Source organism: Podarcis vaucheri, assembly GCF_965113315.1.
Source record: "Podarcis vaucheri genome assembly, chromosome: 12".
Taxonomy (NCBI): Eukaryota; Metazoa; Chordata; class Lepidosauria; order Squamata; family Lacertidae; genus Podarcis; species Podarcis vaucheri.
The window spans coordinates 17,141,520-17,157,601 of NC_138750.1; the positions used below are offsets into that span (position 1 = coordinate 17,141,520).

A 16,082-nucleotide genomic window follows, 5' to 3' on the forward strand; every position below is an offset into this window, starting at 1 on the left:
CTTTATCACTACCCGAAGGAGTCTCAAAGCGGCCAACAATCTCCTTTTCCCTTCCTCCCCCACAACAAACACTCTGTGAGGTGAGTGGGGCTGAGAGACTTCAGAGAAGTGTGACTAGCCCAAGGTCACCCAGCAGCTGCATGTGGAGGAGTAGGGAAGCGAACCCGGTTCCCCAGATTACGAGTCTATCGCTCTTAACCACTACACCACACTGGCTCTCAAGGAAGATTTAGCAACTGAAAAATAACTGGATGCAGCCTTCAAATAAAGGGTTGATCGCAAAGTAGGACACATTGCCACACTACCATCCTAGTGACTTGACTCTCACCTCCTAGAGAGGCACATCTAGAACCCTCTCTGATAGAGGCCTTTGTCCTATTGGATTGCCATCCACCGTAAGTCAAAATCAGGGCCACCCGGAAGAGAGCAGGCCTATTTACTCAGAGATTAAAGAGAAACAGGCCACATCCACACCATACATTAAAAGCACTATTTTACCACTTTAACAGTCATGAATCCTGGGGTTGGTGGTGCTGAGAATTGCTAGGAGACCTCTCTCTTCCCCTCACAGATCTTCAATTCCCAAAGAGTTCCCTAGGAAGAAGGATTAATAAAGCACTCCTCAAACTATAGCTCTGCTACAGTTCTTTCCTAACAACTCTCAGCACTCTTAGCAAAGTACAGTTCCCATTATCCTTTGGGGGAAGCCATGACAGTTGTATCAAGGGGCTTCTAAATGCATGGTACAGATTTGGCCATAGTGTGGTCATGTGTCCTACTGGAAAGAGTTGTGTCCTCTGCTCCAAGGTCTGTCAGAGGATAATCCTGTATTTGAAGGCATCCTCTGTTTGAAAAGCAACCTAGTTGAAGGCTTCATTCAAGATAACAAACCAGACCAAGGGAGAGCAGGGGCCTGGAAGTTTCCTCTTAGCAGGCTGAGAAGGCACACTGATCTCACTATGGTGAGATGCAGTGTGCTTCTATTTAAATTGTAGGAATTATTTCTAAACATACAGGTGTGCGCATAAACAAGCATATGCAAATTTTATGCAACTCTTCCTCTTCTTTTGGTGATATATTTTGGTAATGTCACTCTACAATGGAATGAACTTTCATTTTCCTTCAGGAGGGGGAGCAGAGAGATTGTGTGGATAAAATCAAATAAGCCTGGAAGAATAACGATCTATATGTTTTGATTTCAGGATTTCTTCAGCAAATCTGATCCATTTCTGGAAATTTTTCGGATGAATGATGATGCCACTCAGCAGCTCGTCCACAGGACTGAGGTGAGAAATGAGCCCGTTTTGAAATCAGCTGGGCACAGCTGTCTATGGCAAGGAAGAGAGGGCTCTTTTTGTTTTTACTTACATTGAACTTTATAGGATGTTCAAAAGCAACCCTCTTTTACTTTGTTTTGCATTATTGTGCCCCCCCTCCCTTGGTAGGCTTATAATTTTGTTGTTGTGGGGGAGATTTAGGGTCTTTTGAAATAATATAAACTACTAGACCAGGGGTCAGCAAACTTTTTCAGCAGGGGGCCAGTCCACTGTCCCTCAGACCTTGTAGGAGGCCGTACTATATTTTGAAAAAAAATATATGAACAAATTCCACCAATAACCCAGAGATGCATTTTAAATAAAAGCCCAGATTCTATTCATGTAAAAACACCAGGCAGGCCACACAAATAACCCAGAGATGCATTTTAAATAAAGGGACACATTCTACACATGTAAAAACATGCTGATTCCAGGACAGTCCGCGGGCCGGATTTAGAAGGCGATTGGGCCGGATCCGGGCCCCAGGCCTTAGGTTGCCTACCCATGTGCTAGACTTTTAGTGCTTTACCAGTGTCTTGTGTGCTGGGGCTGCCCTTCGGACAATGGCACTGCTGTTGCTTACAAGGATTGTGCAGGGACTATGCAAGAATGACAGCAGAGCCAATCCAGTCTCACTAAGTGACAGTGATGCCAATGTTGGGTGTGTGGGTGTGTGCTCCTCTGTGGCACTGCCTCATACACCAACCACCCATGACTAGTGGTAGCATGGATCCAGCAAGACCCGCATAATATCCTGTCCCCATGTAGTTGAAGAGAAGTAGCCTTGCTCAACAGGAACAAAAGGAAACACTTTGCTCTGGTCTGGGAAGAAAGCAGTACCCCATTAATTGGGAGGACCTCATTCCACTCGGAAAGGGGACTACACTTCAAAGAAGTGATCTAAACAAAGGTGGATGGGAGGGGGAAATAAGAAGTCGTATGAACCTCTTGGGCATTGCTCTGTGGAAGAAGAGGCAGTTTTGCCATTCTGCTCTGTCACGTCAGCAGTCCTGCGCGTCAGTAGCACATTAAGCATGTGCCTGGCCTCAGGAGAAGTAAGCAAGCAATAGTAATGCACAAAATGGTGCAGTTGCTGGGGGGAATGTAGCTATGTCAGGGTCGCAGCCATGTATTGGATAGTACCAGTCACGTCACAAATGATTAGCGGCCCACCTCTTTCCATTTCCCTGCTCACGTGATCGTTTGGGGAAGGTTATTCAAGACTTCCACTGAGGCTCCTCAAGTTGTACATTTAAAGTGATGGATGGTGGGTGCTTTCTCTCCCCTTGTTTCTTAATCCATCTTTATTCTAGTGTTTCCACAATAGTGAGCTATGTTGTTGCCAACAGTACTCTGAAATATATATATATTTTAGCATTTGATGAAGGGCGCTCATAGCAGCCAAAAGGTTCCCTCACAGAAGTGATTCAGTAGTCAAGGTGAGAGGTGGCTGTTTAAGTCCAAACAGATATATAGCTACCAGTAGCCATTATTCTGTGCATCAGCAGTCGCATTCAGATTCCCAGAGCCAGAAATGTCAATCTGAGGGACATTTGTTACTTCCCTATTTCTTCCAAATGAGACAGACATTCTTCACTTCTCACATACCATGCTATTTAGCAAGCGTTGGCCTTCTTGAGCTGCTCCAAGGGGAAAGCTTATCTAGGCTTGCAGGCAGCTCCCTTACCTGAAACATGTACCACTGCCATAGATAGGCTTTCTACTCCTTTGGCAACAGGTAATTCTCCTCTCTCTGTTCATATACAGGGTGAGCCTTTTAAAAGAGGCCCCGTGGAACATGTGTAGTCTGTATCCATGGGGCCTCTTTTAAAGGACTCACCCTGTATGTGTTTGCCCATATGTTAGCAAAGCAGCTTCGTTGCTGCTGTCACTCCTTGATTCCATTGCACAGTGCTCCAACAATGTTGGCTGGCTTAGATCATATAACAGGGATAGAAGATGGGGGAAATTCCAGTGTTTAATTGGAGAGCATGGTCAGTAGTTAGGGGAGTGTGAATTCCCCCCCCCCCAGCTAGTAAATTTGCCCATAAAGCAAATTTATTTTCTCTGTTCAGATTGTTGTTTCAGACTTTTCAATCCTTATCTTGTTTTCCCATTTTGTGTTCTGTTTTCTCATTTTGTGATGTACAATCCTTTGGATTTGTTTGTTTTTTAACTGACTCCCACTGATTTTAATGGACTTTGGAAAGGCGTCAAAAGACAAAATAAATTATCAAATAGAACATAACAAGAAGCATGCTCAATATTATGTTGACTTGATTGCCTAGCATATAGCCACAAAAAGTATACAAAAAATGAATAATGCCTAAAGATACTGTTTCTTTTGCTGTTTTTTTTAAAAAAATGTGATAATAGAACTTCATTTGCAAGTGATAATTATTGGTGTTTAGCATTTTGGTTTTGAAATATGTTTATAGTCCTTTCCTTCTCATTCATAGGTGGTGATGAATAACTTAAATCCAGCCTGGAAGTCATTTAAGGTGTCTGTAAATTCACTCTGCAGCGGAGATCAGGATCGCAGGCTGAAGGTTGGTAGTCTCTTATCAAGTGTGGAACAAGTTTTTTTTCCTATTAAAAAAACATTTTCTTTAAAAACTTCGAAATTAAAGACTGCCACTAAACACACACACACACACTCCTTTGACTTGAAGTACATCATCTTGCAGAATTATTTATGCTTTGGCAGTTTGAATTGAAACCCACACAGCAGTACATTTCCTTAATGATTGTGCATAATATTGTAAAAGGTCTCTCAGTGTAACACCACTTAAGCCAACAAAATTGAAATATTTCAGAAAGCAAAAATAAGGGGCCTACGTGTGTCAATCAGCTTTGCAGGCATGCTGCTCAAAAACTGATCTATCTAAAATCCGAACAATATTAGAGCAATCGGGCTGCGTTGTTCCCCCTATGCCCTCCTTTCACACGAAAAGGGTTATCTTCAGGTCAAGTGAATTAATACAAAGAGAAAATAGCTTGGTCTAAAACCACCCTGGAGTTTTAATGTGAGTTTGGGCTCAGCTCTGGAATCTGATTCTGGAACTGCAGGTCTCCTTCTTCCCCCAGAGACAAGAAAGTATCAGTGAGGTGGGGTGGGGTTTTGGGGTGGAGGCACTGTGTCCATTCCTCATTGAAGGCAGGTCTTGACAGCAACACACAGACACACACTGCATGTGCACACGAAATTTATGCAGATCAGTTGAGGGAGAGAGCTATTGCCCTCTCTTTTTCTCATCAAACAATCAAGCTGATCAACAGGGAAGGGTCAATTTTCACCCTTCTGCCCTGTGCCCACTTGTCAGGAGCCAGAGCCGGTTCAGCAATAAAACACCTGGTGTCAGTGAACTCTTTATTCAAAGAAACCAAAACAACTCAGACCTAGCGATCGCAGCAACTCTTCCCATTAGGTCTCGCCACAGCGAGGCAGTTGTGAGGATTGAAGGCCCCTGCCTTCCACTGCTCTCTAAGGCTTCTCCTCCCTTGGATCCTCCCCAGCCACCTGAGGCTCCTTCATCTATTCCCTGGATTCTTCAGCAGCCTGCTTCGTCTCTGTCTGCTGGCCACCCTCCTCTCCTGCCTCAGAGTCTGGACTGCTCTCTGCCACAGCCTCTTCCTGCTCACTAAACCCTGTTGCTTCTTCAGCTTCTGACACCTTCTCCTCCCAGTCTTCCCCCTCTTCTCCCTCTGACCACTCACCACTGTCCCACCACCAATCCCCTGGCTCTGAGCCTTCTTCCTCTGGGGGTTCCCCCAGCTGGTGCCTCCCACCACTTCCATTTCCTTTTCTTTTTACAATCACCTGTAGGATCTTGGAGGGCAACAGAAATTATTTGCTTGGGGTGTTGGATGAGCCCCTTGAACTGGCCGTTAGCCAACCCTTACCTAAAGGAAACCTGAGCTCTCTTCAGTTTTTTCTCGCCTGTAGTGGAAAAGTCAGCTGAAAGGGGCTGCAGGACCCTGCAACTAGAGGTGGGGGGGAGGCAAACCTAACCTAATTGACACTTTTCGAAGCAAGGTGTGAACTGAAACACAGCCTTTTGTTGAAATTCACACTTCTCCAAATCTGGCAGTCCAGTTCCCCAGCCAAACACCGTGTACAAAAGTGTGGATACTAGTGTAAAGTGTGTGTATATATAAATAGCACATTTGTGGAAATAACATATGAAAATGCACGATAATGGGGGGGGGGGGAGTGTCGCTTTCAGAAATGTGTATATTTCGCAAAATTGCAAGCAACATTGTGCATATCCGGAGAAATTCATACTCCTGTTGGCTGTTCTGCCATAATGTCTACAGTCTTTTCTACTCTCATAAAGGCTCTGCAAATGATTTGGAAATGTATGGTTCTAAGTCTCCACAAGTAGGAGAGGGGACAACCCTCTCCCCACTGCAAAAGTTGCAGCTGAACTCGTGATCCGAACTGGCTCATGTCCCCTATGTCATGGGCAATGGTTACTATAATTCCCCATATATATTGCAAAGGACTCGTCGGTTTAATTACTAGCATAGATTTGTGTCAATTAATCTGCCTCAGAGACACTTTGAAGTTCAAAAGACAGTGTAAGCGGCGTCTATTAGCTGGTCTAATAACTTGGATTTCTTGGGAGATGTGCTATCAGGGAAATACAATAACGGCACCACTCTTTGGGTCTCCAAGGACTCTTCTGTTTTAGAGACCTGGCAGGCTGAGGGTGAAGGGTGGCAATGAATAGCTCCTGCCCATAATGGGATGAGGGCGTTCCGAGCCTCGCTCTCTCTGCTTGGCTGGCTTCTGGCAGGCGAGCATGTTCTTTCAGTCTGACAGGTGCTTTTTCTCCAGATCACTGCCACAGCCCCACTGTGTTTTCGGAAACAGCCTCTTGACACGCTGATGAGTCTGCAGACCTGGGCAGAAGATGCAGCAAGTAAACAAACGAATGATGCTGGACGTCTCGAGCCCCTGAGGCTCTGAGGCTTTTCAGAGACAGTGGGGGTTCCAGAGGTTGTTTCTGCACCTGATCCTGGTTGGACAAAGGAGAAAGAAACTGATTCTCACTCCCCACCCCACCCCGGGAAATAAAGGAGCATGATAGCATAGTTGGAGTCAGGGGGTTAGGAAGGTATACATAGTGATTTAGGGACCCGGGTGGCGCTGTGGGTTAAACCACAGAGCCTAGGACTTGCCGATCAGAAGGGCGGCGGTTCAAATCCCCGCAATGGGGTGAGCTCCCGTTGCTCGGCCCCTGCTCCTGCCAACCTAGCAGTTCAAAAGCATGTCAAAGTGCAAGTAGATAAATAGGTACCACTCCGGTGGGAAAGTAAACGGCGTTTCCGTGCGCTGCTCTGGTTCGCCAGAAGCAGCTTAGTCATGCTGGCCACATGACCCGGAAGCTGTACACTGGCTCCCTCGGCCAATAAAGCGAGATGAGCGCCGCAACCCCAGGGTCGGCCACGACTGGACCTAATGGTCAGGGGTCCCTTTACCTTTTTACATAGTGATTTCTATCTTATGAGCTACTTTTTAAAAAAAAATTAAGAAGGTGGTTTTATAAAACAGATATGGTTCTATACATGGAAATATTAACCACTTCAGATACAGGAGGCTCCCCATGTCACAAGTATGCCTTCCAGGTCATGGAGTGAGCAGACACCACACTGTGGCCCCTCTTCAAATCACAAGCTAACCCCTAATCAGATTGCCTAAAGTGGGCTATTATTTGCAGAAGAAAGGGAGAGTTCTTGGGGAAACATATTATTTGGAGAGGGGTGGGCGGAGCTTCCCAAGTACAGTGGTACCTCGGGTTAAGTACTTAATTCGTTCCGGAGGTCCGTTCTTAACCTGAAACTGTTCTTAACCTGAGCATCGCTTTAGCTAATGGGGCCTCCTGCTGCCGCTGTGCCACCGGAGCACAATTTCTGTTCTCATCCTGAGGCAAAGTTCTTAACCCGAGGCACTGTTTCTGGGTTAGCGGAGTCTGTAACCTGAAGCGTATGTAACCCGAGCTACCACTGTAGCTGTAAGTATCCAGGTATATTTATTTAAGCATGTGAGATGGGTCCATTAGAATTTCATACAGGGTAGCTATAGTGATGCCCTGATATGATGATCATTTTGTTTTTATTGGTGGTTTTTAAATTTTGTTTGTTATACTGAATGTTTTAATTATCCCTTGTTTTGTGTTTATCCTTGAGTCTGCCTCTTATTAACCATGTTGCACATACAAAGCATTTTCGGTGTGTTTGGATTTATTTATTTTTTGCAGGGCCTTTGGCCACAAGCAGTACAAGTTTAAGCTAAGACTTAAGAATGTCTACTCCACTGTTCATTTGCAGGACAGTTTCTGTTCTTTGCTTATTCTGAGGGTGGAAAAAGAATGCTCACCAATAGTTCACATCCATCATTATTAGTAAAGAAAGATCAATATCAGAGAGCTGAATGCATTTATTACTTTGAAATTAACAGAGCTTGTGATCTACGGAAGCTCCTTGATATGACATTATTGATATCCCCTCTTTTGATGTCCTGAAAGCCAAAAGATTGTGTCTTGCTGGTGCCTAAAGTCTTTGTGCTCATTGTCATTTCCTGGTTTAGATATCAGTGATACCTTCTTTAAACAGAAATGATAAAATTAGTTTCTGCTAAATAGCATTTTTGTGTGCGTGCAAATCTGTCTTTTCTGTCTCTCACTTATAAAACAAAGCTGAAAAGCCTGTATTCCGTTTTCTCTCAATTTGAACTTGCAAAGGACATTTGCAATTCAAAGTGTGTAGGGGTGACAGTTTGGTTCAGAGCCTAGATTCTCTTAAATTACCCAGGCCTGAAGAGTATTGGAAAACTGGCATCTTTAAAGACAAATGATCATAATATTACATTGGCAATAATGGCTGTATACTCCAAACTGACTGTGCACTCACTGAATCTCTGGTGTGAGTGAGAAGAGATAGCTCAGAACTAGGAATGGATGGGTTGATCTATTTCTGACCTGTGTCAGTTTTGTGCGCACTCAGTCATAAGTCCGTTCCATCCCATTTTTGCATTCATCTGTGATTTTTAAAAGAATCCACACCAAAAACCCCCGCATATTTACGTATGAATTTAATTTTGGCGAGAAAATACAATCAAAATCCACAAACATGAACTTCTAATCTTGTTTTCTCTAAAAGTGTGCATTTCTAGATGTGTTTTATCCTAATATGTGGATTGTATACAAGATTTGTATTTATTTTTTTGAGCTGAAATCTACATTGCAATACTCTGATAACTCCAAAATGACTGGTAACTGCATTCCGACCTGCACATTAGTTTGAGAAGTAAAAACCAGGTGGCTTCAGAACTAGCAGAGAACTTACAAGCTACACAGAACCATGTGGGGTCTACAGCTTGCTGGGACTTGATTGTGCACAGGAAGCCAACTTTATTCCCTCTCCAAAAACATCCGCTGGACACTTAACTTTTCCAAAATCTCACATTCTGTTACTCAAACATGGTCTGTAATATATCCAAGAAATCTGGCTCTAAGGGTCAAACTATATTGTTGTTGTTGGCACCCATCTGTCTCAAGAGACAATGGAGTGCGCCTCTGGAGGCTGAAGTCAAACCGCTGGAGAATCACAGCGCCTGCTGTGGCTGCAGAGACTGCTAACTCATAACTGCTGCTTCCCATGTGAATTGACCTTTCTGGGGCGCAGGCCTTGGCAGTGTTGTATGGAGGTCCTGGTCTGCCCAGATGACAAGACCCCCCAACCTTGACCTTGCTGGTGTGGACCAAATACATTTGGCACTAGCTTGGCTACAGGAGTTGCTAGAAGGAGATGTACAAGGCATCATCCAACTGTCTTAGGCACTGCACTCCAGATTTGGGGAAGGTTTATTCCTTAGCCCTTTCTTCTCCCCAAGATGCAAGGCATCGGTTCTGGATTGGTCCTCAGAGTTTACTCCCAAGGCCTTTCTTGTGAATGAGTATAGCTGTCTGGTAGCAGAGGTTTATAATCAGAGTTTTCCTTCTCCTAGATGGGCTACCTTCCCAGGTGAACGAGCCCCATCTGCCCCTCATTTTCCTCAACAGCACATGCAGTAACTGCCTTCTTGACTGTTGGACCCAATATTGGGTCCAGCTATATAACTGGATCGAGCCATATAATACTAGAAAGACACAATTGCATTTCATGTACACTGTACTTTAAAAGAAATAGCACCAATGGCAGCTTCCCTTCCTTAATTAGCTGTGGGTGAGCGAGGGGGAGAATTTCCACTAGGATCTTGGCACTAGGAGGAAGGATTTAAACCCCTCCCTGCACACTTGCTTGTTCATTTTTTAAAAAAATAAGAAATAGCATGTGTCTTGTACTGTCTAGTTAGTTTACCCCTCAGTTGTATGGCTTTCCCACAAGAGCTTTCTGTCTTAATAGAATCATATCGTATCCAAAGTTAATTAAGGGAGCAGAAAAATCAAGAATGCCCCTCCTGTTTCTAAAAACGGAGTTGGAATCCTAATGAGATGTTGACATCATAACCATTCTCAGCTAAGGTTAATCTCTTGTCCGGGGGGGGGGGTGGCTTTAATTTGCCAGGTGGCTTGCTGTATAATCTTTCTTGTAGGAGAGCCACTAGTGTGTAACTCGCACTGTAATTTAGGTTTATGGCAAACGTTTTGAAATATTCTCATTTTGTATTGTGCCGTGTCTTCTTCTTCCTTCTCACAATGGATAGCAGTGCCATCGGTCTTAAAATATTTATCGCTGGGGGGCAGAGCAGCCAAGATGCCCATGCAAAGGTAAAAGGTAAAGGGACCCCTGACCATTAGGTCCAGTCGTGACCGACTCTGGGGTTGTGGCGCTCATCTCGCTTTATTGGCCAAGGGAGCCGGCGTACAGCTTCTGGGTCATGTGGCCAGCATGACTAAGCCACTTCTGGCGAACCAGAGCAGCGCACGGAAATGCCGTTTACCTTCCCACTGAAGCGGTACCTATTTATCTACTTGCACTGTGATGTGCTTTCGAACTGCTAGGTTGGCAGGAGCAGGGACCGAGCAACGGGAGCTCACCACGTTGCGGGGACTCGAACCGCTGACCTTCTGATCGGCAAGTCCTAGGCTCTGTGGTTTAACCCACAGCACCACCCGTGTCCCAAACAGCCATCTAAATGGAGATGCCCTGATCTGCTGCCATGATGAGAAAGCTTCTGGTTGCCCCAAAGTCTGTCCCCTCTTCTCCCAAGCAATTGTAAGAACTTAACTCTCCTCCTGCAACCCTGCCATTTTAGAGGCAGGAAGGAAGATCGTACATGATCTGAGTAAACCTCTGGGAGCTTTTCTTCTCCCAAAAAGTATCCAAGAAGTTCAAGAGGAAGGGTGAGCAGGATGTAAGAAAAAGAATGGGGTGCAGGAAAATAAGATGGTGGGAGGGGGGGCTAGGAAGGATCAGGAGAAGAAAAGGCAGGGTTTACAGGAGATGGTTCCCAATTGCATCTTCTACTGGCAAGTTAAATGAATACCTTTTATTGCTTAGAGACATTTCAGTGGAATCGTATTTAGTCTTCTGGTTCATTGATACTCCCAGTGTTAGTTTATGTGTCAGTTAAGGGATGTCCACAACATGTATTACTTTAGTAATGGTAATCTCTTATTACCATTGTAGAAACTCAGAAGTGTGCGAATTCCAGGTGCAGAATGTTGGCCTCAGGAGCCTGCTTTAACCAAGCCTTTAATTTCAGACCTGCAATTATTATGAGAGTAATTGGTCCTATTTGGGCAACCTAGGTACCTGGTAAGGTATTCAAGACTAGCAGTTAAATATCTAAATTGGATGACCTATTTCCTCCTGCTGTAATTAAATTGTAAAATTTAGACAGAGGCGATTGAAAGCCGTGGTGCTTCATTTTCTCTATTTAGGCCATCTCCGCCTCTCTTTATTTTTTTACCTCTTTTAAAATTTGTTTAAACCAATTCATTCCAAGCAGGTTTTTATAAAACAGTGGTGCTATATCATGCCCTCAAATCCCGTGGTTTGTCTATCACCCAAAGAAACTTTTCCTTTCCTGGCTGGGACTGTTGGAAGATCTAGTCCAAATTTTTTGGAGATGCCAGTTTAGCTATAGCACATTCTAGACATAAACAATATTTTGCCCCATTCTGCAGTCTACAGTCTGACACATTATCAGTAGCTGAACAGCATTATTCTGATAAGCAATCATATCAACATAATGGTTTTAACATTTTTACAGAGATATCCCAGGCAGTCAAATCTATCGCTTCAAATCCCAGCGGGACTTAATATTTTCTGCGGGCTGAATTAACAAAAGAGCAGTGAAGGGCCTCGAGACATACAAAATTGTCCATTTAAACATTACTGCCATTAAGCATTCTCGATTTGCCATGTTTTTAAAAAGGCTTTTTAATCCACCTGAATAACCAGGTCTTCTACAGAGAAAAAGGGAGACTAGGTGAGATCTCACAGTAGGATCATGAACAGGATGACTGTCTTCCATTTTGCTATAATTTTCAGCCAGGCAATATCAAATTACTATTTTTGAAATTCACCATATGGTGGCTTGTCATATGGTGTTTTATAATCTAGTACGCTTATTTTCTTGGTTCAAAATACATGTGTGCTGAATTAGCAGGGAAAGGATCATAAGTGTATCTCTCTTTTTTCCATTTTAAAAATATTTTTTATTACATTTTCTAAATTACATTTCAAAGTATTCATTTAAACAACCTTAAATCAATGACTTCCATTCTTCTCCTTCCATGGTTCATTTTGCATACCATACATCCCTGCATATGTTACATGAACTAAACCATTCAATATTCCATTGTTACATCCATCAAAACTTATTTACACTGTTCAATTTATCTTAATGCTACCACTGCTTTTAAATAAACATAATTTTCACCTATATATTCAGTAAACATTTTCCAGTCTTCTTTAAACATGCATTCTTCTTGTTCTCTTATTCTATAAGTTAAGTCTGCAAGCTGCGCGTATTCCATCAGTTTAAGTTGCTATTCTTTTTTGGTTAGGACCTCGCTCGCTTTCCATTTTTGAGCTAACAAAACATGGGCCGTGGTAGACACCTGGGAATTTCCCTCTGAATTATCCCCAACAAAAAAGAGACTGAGGGTTTGTTTGTTTTTTTGAAATATATTTTTAAACATTTTTTTCAATTCATTATATATCATATCCCAATACTCTTTTACCCTTTTACAAGTCTACCACATATGGTAAAACGTACCCTCATAAGTGTATCTCTGTGTAACAGCCATGGAGGAAAAGTCTACATCCAGTGGCCTTCAGCTCACATTATCAGGCCTTGGCTTAGTCTATGTTGGGCTGCATCTGGGGTCTGATTCAGGTACAGGCTTGTGAGCATCAGAAGGAACAGAGGCAATATATGTGTCAGAGACTGGTTGGGGTCAAGCACTAGATCAGGCAGATGAGGGCCAGGAGGGCCAGTGAAATAAACGTTATAGCGATGCTTTAAAAAATGTTCTTTGGGAATTTCTATATGAATTCCACACACACACACCCCACTGGAGAATGTATGTAGTTAACTCTTTTTTGTCTTCTGTTCTTTGTGATACAGTCCCTTGGATCGAAATTGAAACCAGACTCCAGCCAAACTTGATTTCTTAGCATACAGTACTTCTCAGTCCTGGTCCTTTCCTGCTCTTTTGCTTTTACTAGTCCTAGTACAGTGTGGAGCACTGGCCTGGTTGTCTTGGCAATCAGGATGTGCTCTTGGGGCTTCTCAGGAAATGTGGGGCAGGAGGAAGGAAGGAGGTATGGCCAAATCAGCTTCTCTTGTGGGGGACAGAGAGAGGAACTGGAGTGGTTCCAATAAGTAGTGGCCCTCCTAGCTGGGATTTGTGCTCAGACAGGTCATAGGAGCCTAGGAAGCTGCCCTATACCAAGTCATTGGTTTATCTAGCGAAACATTCTCTATACTGGCTGGCAGAAGCTCTACAGGGTTTCAGACAGGAATCCTTGTCAGCCCCACCTGGAGATCTCAGGGATTGAACCTGGGACCTTTTGTATGTGAGGCAGATACTCTTCCACTAAAAGGTAAAGGGCTCCATCTTGGTTAAGTCCAGTCAAAGGCAACTATGGGGTTACAGTGCTCATCTTGCTTTCAAGCCGAGGGAGCTGGTGTTTGTCCATAGACAGCTTTCTGGGTCATGTGGCCAGCATGACTAAACCACTTGTGGCACAACAGAAACCAGAGCGCACGGAAATGCCGTTTCCCTTCCCACCACAGCGGTACCTATTTATCTACTTGCACTGGTGTGCTTTCGAACTGCTAGGTTGGCAGAAGCTGGGACAGAGCAACAGGAGCTCACCCCATCATGGGGATTCGAACCGCCGACCTTCTGATCAGCAAGCCCAAGAGGCTCATTGGTTTAGACCATAGCGCCACCTGTGCCCTCCACCTAACACCAGCTCTTCCATTAACACCAGGCCTGGCTGCAAACCATGCAGTCCACTAACAATGGGCCTGATAGCAAATTGGATTGATGACTGCCTTGTACATCATCATACCTCCAGTACCCAACGGTAGAAATAAAGCTCATGAACAACAGCTTGTGCCTAATACTCAACATGACTAAACCCGCCACGTTTTCTTTAGATGTGTGCTTGATGTGTTAATTGTAAACCAATCCATTTTCTGCCTCTTTGAAATCCATTTCTGACTAGGCCACTGTGATCCTGTTCTGTCTCAGACCTCTGAGCTGGTTTCCCTCCCAGCATTCTATTAACCTCCCCATCCCTTGGTTCTGTTCACTATTACCATTTATCTTCCACAAGTCTCTTATCAACCCCTCTGTCGAAATCACCTTCTCTGCCAAATTTCTGTTATCTGCTCTGACAGTTAATATCTGGGGGAAGTTGCCAGGAAGAGTTAAATTAAAATCTCTGGCTGCTCAGACCTTTTAGAAAAAAAGATTATGTGCCAATTAAATGATAGGAACGGCTCTGCTTCTGGGAAGTCTGGGAACCAAGACGGAACGGAGAATAGTTGGGAGCCAGAATGGTCTGTTTGCTGGTGCCATCAAGGCAGGGCTTGGGGGCAGAAGTCCAGGCCCACTCACCAGAAAGGGCAGGTGTGCCCCCCAAATGCATGGAATCATAGAATTGTACAGTTAGAAGGGACCTCAAGGGCCATCTAGTCCAACCCCCTGCAAAGCCGGAATCCTGTCCACAGCCGTCCCTGGATGGGCTCAAACCACCAACCTTTGGGCTAGCTGCCAGACACACTGTCCTATTGCACCACCTGAATATACTTGTCAGATGCGGGTGTGGTTGCTTGAGAGTAAACAGGCAAGACTCTGACCTGTCTTTTCCAGACTCTTGGTGCAAACTATTTACAGTGAAGAGCATCGTGAGTTCATGTCTGGCTCAGTCTCTAGCAGAATCTGGGAGTGGTCGGTCTTTGTACCTTCCCCAGCATAAAAATCGCGTCACCCCCAGCCTTTTCCTTCCCTCCCTGCGCCAAAGCTTACTGCACAGAATGGGTGCTGGCAGGGGCGTACTTCCCACCTCTCCGGTTTGCTCAGGCTCAGTGTTGAGGCTCTCCCTAGCATCCCCTGGTCCCTTCACCTCTTCTCCACTGGAAGAGGGGCTTTCCTTCTCGCTGGAGGAGGAACTGCTTTGCAAGATTTTTGGAGGCTCCCTATAACACAACTGCCCTTCCATCTCTCGTCTCTGAGTTGATGGCAGTTCCCTGACAATACTAAACCTTGATGTTTTCTGCAAGCAATCGCTAGAAATTTGGAGGAGCGTATAAATATGTGCATAATTTGACATCACTTTGGGGACTGACATGAGATTCATACTTTAACTATTACTTGCCATTTTGGCTGCAGAACAAAGGACCTGCAGCTGCTTCAGAAGTGTTGTACCATCATTTGTGATTGTTTGCCATCTTGGACCATTTTATCAATGGCTGACTGTATCTGATTCTTGGGGGCAAGGAGGGCTTATAAGAATATTAAGTACAGATTCTCAGTTCCCAGGCTTGGGTCCCGGGGAGGTCATTTCAGTGCTGCTAATGCAGCAATTTAACTTCACCGCTGGAGGTGCACTCCCTTGTTTCTCAGGACAGAGGGATGCCAGCAACTATATGATGTATGTTGTATTTGTGATGCTCAATTATGGTTAGTACATGGGACACGGGTAGCGCTGTGGGTTAAACCACAGTCTAGGACTTGCCGATCAGATGGTCGGTGGTTCGAATCACCATGACGGGGTGAGCTCCCTGGTCCCTGCTCCTGCCAACCTAGCAGTTCGAAAGCACGTCAAAGTGCAAGTAGATAAATAGTACCACTCCAGCAGGAAGGTAAATGGCGTTTCCGTGCGCTGCTCTGGTTCACCAGAAGCGACTTATTCATGCTGGCCACATGACCCGGAAGCTGTACGCCGGCTCCCTCTGCCAATAAAGCGAGATGAGCGCCGCGACCCCAGAGTCGGTCACAACTGGACCTAATGGTCAGGGGTCCCTTTACCTTTAGTGTTGTTTATTGTTTGTAAGCCGCTTTGCAATTCACATGAATGGAAAGCAGCTTAGAAATCTAATAAATCAAAATCAGGTGAACTCTGTCGCTGGTACATGGTTTTCCATGTGGCAGAGACCTTTCCCTGCACTGGAATCCTTTATCAGTTCATTCCTAGATGAAGCTTCTGATCCTTTCATGATCTCCACCTCCATGTTAATGTCTGCATCACTACTCTAGACCAAGGATGAGACAAGTCCCCTCTTTGGGGTTGGTG

General features: G+C 44.5%; 1 protein-coding gene across 5 annotated transcripts in view; it reads left to right on the plus strand.

Annotated features, from left to right (window-relative positions):
* Positions 1-16,082, plus strand: part of CPNE4 (copine 4) — a 259,861-nt gene that overhangs the window by 199,857 nt on the left and 43,922 nt on the right. For all 5 annotated transcript variants that reach the window (XM_082193044.1, XM_082193043.1, XM_082193041.1 and 2 more), the window contains 2 exons: positions 1,203-1,286; positions 3,776-3,865. In XM_082193044.1, coding sequence (XP_082049170.1) covers positions 1,203-1,286; positions 3,776-3,865 — 174 coding nt within the window. The remainder of the gene's footprint in view (positions 1-1,202; positions 1,287-3,775; positions 3,866-16,082) is intronic.